At 42.2% G+C, this 9,482-nt stretch overlaps 1 protein-coding gene across 2 annotated transcripts in view; it reads right to left on the reverse strand.

Annotated features, from left to right (window-relative positions):
- Positions 1 to 9,259, reverse strand: part of LOC143163357 (transmembrane protein 263-like) — a 205,671-nt gene extending 196,412 nt beyond the window's left edge. For both annotated transcript variants that reach the window (XM_076344596.1, XM_076344595.1), the window contains exon 1: positions 9,138 to 9,259. In XM_076344596.1, the coding sequence (XP_076200711.1) occupies positions 9,138 to 9,143 (6 nt within the window). In that variant the 5' untranslated portion in view covers positions 9,144 to 9,259. The remainder of the gene's footprint in view (positions 1 to 9,137) is intronic.
- Positions 9,260 to 9,482: the final 223 nt, after the last annotated feature.

A 9,482-nucleotide genomic window follows, 5' to 3' on the forward strand; every position in this document is an offset into this window, starting at 1 on the left:
TCTGCCCCTCTACTCTGCTCTGGTGAGACCCCACCTGGAGTCCTGCATCCAGCTCTGGAGCCCTCAGCATAAGAAAGACATGGACCTGTTGGAGCGGGTCCAGAAGAGGGCCATGAAAATGGTCAGGGGATGGAACACCTCTCCTATGAAGAAAGGCTGAGAGAGCTGGGGCTGTTCAGCCTAGAGAAGAGAAGGCTTCAGGGAGACCTTATTGCAACCTATCAGTACTTAAAGGGGGCTTATAAAAAAGATGGCGGCAAACTTTTTAGCAGGGCCTGTTGCAACAGGACAAGGGGGAATGGCTTTAAACTAAAGGGGGGTAGATTTAGACTAGATATAAGGAAGAAATTTTTTACACTGAGGGTGGTGAAACACTGGCACAGGTTGCCCAGAGAGGTCATGGATGCCCCATCCCTGGAAACATTCAAGGTCAGGTTGGATGGGGCTCTGAGCAACCTGATCTAGTTGAAGATGTCCCTGCCCACAGCAGGGGGGTTGGACTAGATGACCTTTAGAGGTCCCTTCCAACCCAAACTATTCTATGATTCTATTTACGGATGGAGAGGTCTTCCAGTACTGAACTAAACAAGTGTGACAAACCACCTACAAGCATTTCAAACTACACCTCATGCTCTTCCATGGGATACAACACTTTTGAGAATAATTCTGACCAGAACTTCAGTGATATGCTCATATTTTCAGTATATTTAAAGACTATCTACTTTACAGGTGCTGTGATAAATCCATGCATGACAGAAAGCAGGTTCCTATCCAGTGAGGGTCAGTATTTTCCACAAGGTACTGAGTTATGTTTATGACACTGAAACAAAGAGCTGCATTTATCACCACATTTGTATTAACAAATAATTTCAGCATAGTCAATCATAAAAACAGCCTATACTATCTCAGTCTCAGCAGAGTATTAAATACTCAAAAAACCCACATAGTTCAGGAGCAATCCCACCACCAGGCAACCATTATCAGCCCATTTTGCACGTAAGTCAGCAGTGACATGAGACTGTCACTGCAAATGCCCAAACATGTAAGTCAACACTGGAAACGGCTAAGCCTTCTAAAAAGTCCCTACAGACCATCTTGAAACAATGAAAAAAACCCTACCCTCCACCACTACCCACCACTGCTTTTAGGCCCTTTAGACTCTACTTTTGTACTTAGCATTACATTAGTTACAGTATATAATCTTAAACCGAAGTAGAGTCTGTCAGTGAATAGCAAAAAATAAAACCCCAAAACAAAGGCCGAGGGGGAGGGGAATCAAAGACAAAAAAGAATCCATCCTGTGAAAAATTATTACTGAAATTGAATGAGTTTAGGGCAAGTAACTTAGTTTCCTGCAGTTTATGATGACTAATAGAAAGACACTTTACTGTTGTTCCCAACCAAGGAGAAGCACGTACCTTACAACTCTGTTCCTTCTTGCCATTCCTACTCAACCCCTAGAAGCACAGTATTCTTAAATAAATAAAAAAAACCCAAACAAAAACCAGAAAAACCAAAACACAAACCACATAAGCAAAACCAAAAGAAACCCCACAACGTTAATACTCTTCTCCATTATACTGAATTTTAGTAGTAATCATTTCCCCCTTGCAGAACAGAAGCTGGAGGAATGAATGTGAAGCTCAGAGTCATGACTTCAGCAGTTTAGTCTCAGTTCTGAGACTACCCTTCGAAAATTATTATAAAAATCTGCAGCTTTAGCTACTACTTTCCCTGTGCATTTTCAAGTGAAAACAGTATTGATTTCCTGACCTAGATCTGTTGCAGCTGCAGCTTTTACTTCAGCAATGAATTTTCAGCATATTAGGGAATTAAGACTTTCATTTAAAATTTTCTAAATGTAATGGGAATGTTCCACTGAATCTGCCATCGCTATTGATTGCTCACCTACAGCTTAGGGGTTTCCAAAGTCGGCTAGATTTTTCCTGCAGAGGGAAAAAAAGTGATCTGCAACCATAAACCTACAGGAAAGCAGAAAAAAATGTTTAAGAAAGCCTCTTGATGGATGCTTTGCTTTTAATTTTACAAAACAAGGTTCACTCATAATGAGAGCTTCTGTGCCAGGTTTCAGCCCAAGAGGAATTTGCGTTGCAGTTATAAATCCCCTAGAACACTAAAGGAAAGTACAGAAATAGAAACGCTGAGGATGACAGTAGTGTAAAATTATAGCACTTTGTTCAAGGTACGCTGTAAGAAAGAACTAGAAAATTTGCTTAGATTACTTGCTCTTCTCTGCATTTGGACAAACACATTAGGGAGGCTACAATTTTAACAACACTTAATTTTGTCTTGACAACAGGACTGGAGGAGAGAGGCAACGAGAAGAAGCTTTAATGTTGCAAATTCCAAATCAAGATTGAGTTCTATTGTTCTCAGCGGAAGAGTCAAATCCTATTTCTACAGCAATAAAACAACTTTGTACTGCAAGTAATCCTAATTAGGGTTTACTTGGCATAAATAACTTTTCAACAGCACTAATGACACCACAATCTATTCTCCATTCAGCAAGCCAGTAAACAGCCTGGTTTACATTACTTTTTACATTCACTCTTTATATGGGGCAGATAACACCATTTATACAGCAAAAAGCCAATACAGTCTGCTCAGTGATAGTTCAGACAGTTCTGGATTTTGAACTAACTATTGTATTGAGTTTTGTCCTGATCGACCATTTATTTTCCATCTGAATTTCACCTACTAAATCAATGTTAGCACAGAAAGAAAGAGTGTTTTTCAAAAAACAAACCAAACAAACCACTTCATTTGATCATGTACTGACCTGGCCCAAAGAGAACACTCCTCACTCTGAGCAGGTTAACCAGTGTAATTATCAAAAGGATACCATGCAACAGTGTAAAGGCTGAAAAGTTACCCTGAAAAAGGCTGCATAATTTGCTGTCAATTCTAGTTTAAACTACTACCTCTACAAGGAAGGGTATATGCCTTGTCCAGAACACTGTTTATATTCAAAAACTGACTGTGCTGAATTGCGTTTGTCTGGAAAAGAAAAGTTCCATGAAGGCAAAGTGTCATTGCACAGCATAACTCCAAAATTAGCAATCATTAAAGCTGGGGGCAGGCTAACACATAGGAAAAACAGCCATTACAGAAACACCTAACAGACTCTGAAACAGAGAGGAGTACGACACGGAATGATGCAGGACCAAAGCATGACCCTGCATCACAGCAAACCAATCTGAAAGCAATTAAATAATTACCAATAACGGTATCTCAAAAATATCAGTTAACTCATATTGATAACCGACCATTCACTGATTTAGGTAATTTCAGCCTTCGTGCATCCTGTCAGTCATTCACTGTCTGTTAACAAAGACTTCAGGGGAAAAAAAAATTCACTCAGTTGCGCTGGTGAACCAAAAGCAAGCAATAATAAGACTTAATGACCTGCAGTTTTACTGCATTTTCTACATAACTACAATTAGCAAAAGTAGTATAAATGTATTTTTTCCAGCCTGGTCCTTGACAGGTAGATTTAATGATTAATGCCAGTTTTACTCAGACTAAAGAAATGAGATAATGCACACTGCAGAAAGAATATTTTCCATTTTCCTAACGAGATGTGGAAATACCACTCTAGAAAGCTGCAGACAGCATGAGAAATTTGTCTGAAATAAAAATGAGAAGTCCTTTGCTTAATAATACAGGCCCATACAACAGAGGTCATTAAGATTTTCTTAACCATGCTAGAGACTTAAAAAAAAAAAGTACCCTTTCCATTATCCTCAGTAGGGTCACAATTTAAAAAAACCCAAACCAAAACAAAAAAAACCCCACCAACCAAAAAACCCAACACTTATGGAAGGATGCATTACAGCAGTATTCTATAACAGTGGTTTCATAAGGCCAACTTGAATTACCTGACTTCCATGCATTTATTTCCTTAAAAGTGTACAACTACTGTTTTAGCTTCAATGAGTTGAAATTTAACTAATTTTTTCAAGGGGTCTTACAGCTAGAACATAGTAATTTCTACAATAAAACTTGAATTCAAAGTACGTAAGCATGTACCCAGCTTGAAAAACATGAGCACTCCCCCCCAAAAGACAGTCACAAGAGGCACCACTGGAACAGTTTGCAACACAAGTCATTTTGCCAAAATATTAATTTCATTTTTTAAAATTAGACAAAAAAAAAAAGCTGCAAATCCATTTGAAGTTAAAAAGCTGTTCCAAAAGTACCGAAAGTCATTTTAAATGCTAGAAATTGAGGTTAAAAATAAAATATTTTATTCAATCCAGAACTTATTTCTGTTTCCTTATTTCATTAGGAATTTCAAAATGCATTTTCTGCAAAACAGCAAACATTTCTGAATTAGCTGGGAGATTGTAATATGATGTATTTATCACTCAAATTTTAAATTGATTTTGTTGATGGCTAGGTAGTTAAGTCAATTTCCTTCCTTACAAATGAGTTCTGAACTCAGATCAGAGCTCTTTGAGCTCAGTGTTGCTTGTTGCTCTATGCATTTATTGTTGTAGTGTTTTAAAGGCATAACATCTCAGATAAAATATGTACTTACTCTACAGAACAAACACTACATCTTCTGGTATCATCAAGCTCTCCAATTTCACACCTAGCCCACATGCCTTAAACTTGACAGCCAGAAGCACTGCCAGCAATAATGCCCCTTTTATTTCAGGCTTCACAGAGATCTCATTTTCTTCCAAACTAACTGCAAGAAGTGTAAGGAAGATCACAACTTGCTGCATACAAGATTCCAACCAGAGTTACTTCACTCGGCAACTAAACAGCCATCGGATAGAGAAAACACTTGATCATTATGAATGCAAGCAACACAACTTAAAAGTAAAAATTCATTCTGGCAGGAATAGCTTTTGGTAATGGCTGCCTTCTACTTTTGAGGATCTGCAAGGTGCACATTTTTTAGATTGAAAGGAAGCCCAAGAATTGCACTAGACCTTAGGCAGCTCTGCCAAAGTGTTAAGATTGCAAGATTTGCTAACACAAGCACAAGCCACTTTTGTGACTTCCAGTAAGTTCAACCAGCAACAACATTTCTTTTGAAAAAACTGCTTAAGAGCTCTACTACTGCCCTTACCATGTAAGCATGTACCTTGCCCAGAACTCTGAACGCATGTAACCTCTTCCCACCTCTCTGAAATTCAGTTGAAACACTGGGAAAGGAAAACCACCATAAAGTTTGTAAGGTAGTTCACAGATAAAGAAATCCGGATGTGACCAATAGTAGGCAAATATTTCAGTCAGAGTTATCTACAGAATATACAGTTCATGTTCCCTTTTACTCTATCACTTACATTCACTCTCTTCCTGCTTCCTATAACAAATTTAGGACTACATGCCAGGAAAAAAAGATTACTATATACTCCACAGAAAGCAATACCTTTTGCCTCTTCTCCTTTTTATCAGCTGTTCCTTTCTCAAGTACTTTTCATTTCAACTGTCAAGAGCACTGGTAAACAGGATCAGAGACATGTAAAAAAAAAAGTTACATATACATCAAGTTTTGACAGGACAATCCATTACACCCTTCAGGAACAGAGCTGTCTGTAAATACAAGCAAGAGAAATATTTACTCAGGCTTCCCATAACTTTTGATGCTTCATCTTCAAAATACCTTGCCTTTATCTGATCTCTAGGATTCATCTGCCAACATCAAGTATCACAGGCAGTCAGAAAAACAGAACAACCATAGGCAGTAAGTTCACATTCGTTCTCTTAAATATAAGTTTATCAAAGGAAAATGTCAAATTTATGACACCTGTCATCCCAAAATACATAACTTAAATGTGAGCACATGCCAAAGCACCACGAGCTCTCATTCTACTTTGGAGAATCACTTCAATTCAATAAAAAGGGGAGCAGCTACTTAACTGAAATAACATCGTGAGCTTGCTTTCCCAAACAAGAACTTCAATATGACCTGACACTCTCAATGCCTTTCATTCCTCTGACTTGGGATTTAAGTTAGAGCAGTGACAGGAGCAGTGTTAGACACAGTCACTGCAGCAGCAACCATACCAGGTAGCCATCAGGGACTATCCTAACGCCCCAATTCATTCACTGGTTGAAGATAAGGCATGAAGAGGTTCTGTCAGCAAGGACGCAAGCACAATCTCCAGTGCTGCCCAAGACGTGAGAAATCCAGCGCTTAGCCACAACGGAAGACTACTGGAAACATACTGTATTGTGGGACGGTAATTGGTGGCTGACAGTGTGATGGACAGGTGGGGATTTGGTCATCTCCCCACAATTCTCCACTCCCCTAATGAATGAAACTGCCCTCCCCACCTGTGACCAACCTGTTAATCAGGCTCCTAATGCAGCCTGAAAAGGTGTATTTCTTTGCCATCAAGATGATCTGCCCTTGAAGGAAAGCAAACGCTCTTGGTGGATTCATCACAGATCACTTAAATATTCCTACATATAGGAACGGTCCACTTTTAAGCTGCTTGCCTCTCATTCCTGTCCTGCAGTGCAGGAAATAGGGGCTTCAACAAGTTTTATATTTTGCATAGCCTGAAAGGGCCCAGAAATATCATCTTTCAGCACTGCCATTGCTTGAAAGAGATGGGAACAGAAGCAAAGTACACATAGAGACTATCTTGAATCCAAGCCAACTTTAACACCTCAAGCTTTAAAGTATGACTTTGCCACGCTACTTTATTTCACTCTACCTTTTTGATAGGATACTTACGTTATTTGATTTACTTAAAAATAAAATACATCAAGCTTCAGTTTCCTCAGCAACAATCAGACATTAGTGATGGATCCTGAAAGGATCACTTCCACAGCAGAACTCCCCTGATGTTACCACTTACTTCTCTGCACCTGCTTCTTCCCTCCCCTAAGTAGGCAGACCATCTTTATACATACTAGCATTAACTTGTTTCACTTTGACAGCCCTGCCTTCTCAGCAACCTGCTAACCAGCATCAACGAGAAAGGCTCAAAACCAATACTGCTAAAAATACACAAACTCAAATGTATTTCCCAAGACATAACAACAATTAGGGGAGAAAATAGGCAAGATGACTTTTCAAAAAGCTTGGTTCTGACGTATTCCCTGCAATGATCACAACTTAAACTTTGATTTTCTTAAAGTCACACTGAGTTATTTGTGAGCAGGTCCATAAAAGGGATTCAGATCCAATTCCCACACCGCACAGACACCCCCCCAACCCCGCTTCTCCTTTCCTCCCCCTTTTAAGGGGTAAAAAACTGTGCACAAACACTTTGATGCATTCCACTTGTTAAATAAAAATGTAATTATACCCCCCCCAGCTTAAGACTTTAAATCATGCATCTGGAATGATCTTACATAGAGGAAACTGAGGCAACTGCTGCAGCAAAAGGCGGTACATATGGAAAGAAATACACACTGAAAGAAATTACCCACTGAGAGAGAAAATGGAACCCTTTTATACCCAAAAGCTCTATACAGTGCTTATACCTGATAAATGATTGGTTAAAAAGACTCTCCTCCCAAACACACACATTTTCCTTACAATCAGAACATGACTCCACTCATATCTTGCTGTATTTTGAGTGAGACCACCTAAAATAGCCACGAGCTTTCCCCACTCTAGTGGGGCAAAAGAGGAATTCAGCAGAAGTAATGGGCTTAGCAAGAATAATCAGCAGTTTACTCTGCATGCAATAAAACAGAAGCTGAAGGAAATCTTTTCATTTTTGCCCTCAAGCTGGATGTACTGTTCAGCCAGCACTCTGAGGTTTTTGTTTTGCAGTGTAAGTCAACAACTCACCCAGGGTCATAGCACTGTTTACCAATAACTGCCTCATATGTATTTTTTTGTTATCCCACACTATTTGAACTAACAACTATTCAGAGAGAAAGAAAAAAAAATTACTCTTTACTACCAGGTTTTGAACAAAAGCAAAACAAATAAGTATCACTGCATAGAAGGAAACTTTTTTTTTCTATATATTTATTTCATGTACTTGAAAACTGCCCCTTTTCTTTCCTCTGTTAGCTGCGCAGACACTGATGGTTGAGAGGCCCTTGTGCACAGAGACGATCGTTAACCTGCGTGACCAACACAGGTGCACTGCCCAGAACCCAAAACCTGCACAAGCACAGGAACTTCTAACATACTTACTTGACTGAGGGGCTTGGAGGAAGGCCTGAGCCAAATTTCTCAATCAGGATAGGTACAGACCATAGCTACTTAGTTTCTGCCTCAGAGAGCTTACAATCTATAGCTGATCAATACATTTTTTTACTGCTAGACAAATTCAGGAGACAGGGAACGCCTGGTGTGCCTCGCGTTTCAGACTGATTAACAAGAGGGAACCCTTTACAAAGTCATACACCTGCAAATTAAACAGATGCGACAGAACATAATGGGGAAAAAAAAACAGCACCACAGCACTGCTGACTCCTAACCAACACAACTGAAGAGACAACCTCTCAACCGAGAGCTAGTATATTACTACTTTTATAGCCCAGCCAGCCTCGGCGTCGGCCTCTCCCACAGCGCCGAAGCTGCCAGCCAGCTAGGGTTAGCCCGTTTCTATCCTAATAGTTTTCCACAGCGAACTAAGGAGAAAGGCGACGATCTCCTCCACACTCTCGGAAGGGCCTGCGAGAGAAGCAGCACAGGTGAGCGCCGGAGCTACTCCCGGTGGCATACCAAAAGCACGAAACCGCACGGCTGCTGGGGGAATAAAACTGTCTACAGGATTATGAGCATGAGGGAAGAAGCCCGGGGAAAGTAGGACGATTTCTCTGCAGAGACTCAAGCCCAGAGCGGGCGCGGGCAGCCTCCCCCGGCTCCCACGCTGCCCCCTTCCCATCACTGCGCCGCAGGAAACGATCCGGGTTTTAACGGAGAGACGGGGGGAAATCTTTCTCGGGAGACGTTTCCAAGAAGCGGCACCACATCCCCCACGAAGTTAGAAGCTTCTGGAAGTTGTACTTCGTTAAGAGAGCGAGCGGCCACCACCTCCCGCTGCTGGTTACCGCCTCGGGCCCGGCCCCGTTACGCCGGTCCGGCCCCTACCCCCCCACCGCAGCCACCGGGAGCCACCGCGGCCCAGCCGACCCCCGCCAGCGGGAACCCCCCGCCTCGCCCCGGTGACAGCCGCCAGCATCACCTTCATGCCGCGTCTCCCGGAGCACCGCCCGCCGGGGATGGAGGGCGGGCGGCTGTCGCCGTCGGCTGCGTTCCCGTCTCCCCCGGCGCTAGGGCTCCGGCTCCTCCTGCCCGATGTAAACACACACCGGCGGGAGGGGGGAGGGTGGGCCGAGGGGGGGGGCAGCGCCATGGCAACCCCGGCCGGAAGAGGAAGCGCGGTCAGGTGCCGCCATCTTGGCGGGGGAGGCTGCTGGCGAGGGGCAGCCGGTCTCTCTCTCTCCGCGGTAAATCCTATCGCCGAGGCCTCGTCTCGACGGGGGAGGCGGCCGCGGGAGCTTGCGTGGGGCTTTCAGTAATGCTCCGA

This window comes from Aptenodytes patagonicus, chromosome 7 (assembly GCF_965638725.1).
Source record: "Aptenodytes patagonicus chromosome 7, bAptPat1.pri.cur, whole genome shotgun sequence".
Lineage (NCBI taxonomy): Eukaryota > Metazoa > Chordata > Aves > Sphenisciformes > Spheniscidae > Aptenodytes > Aptenodytes patagonicus.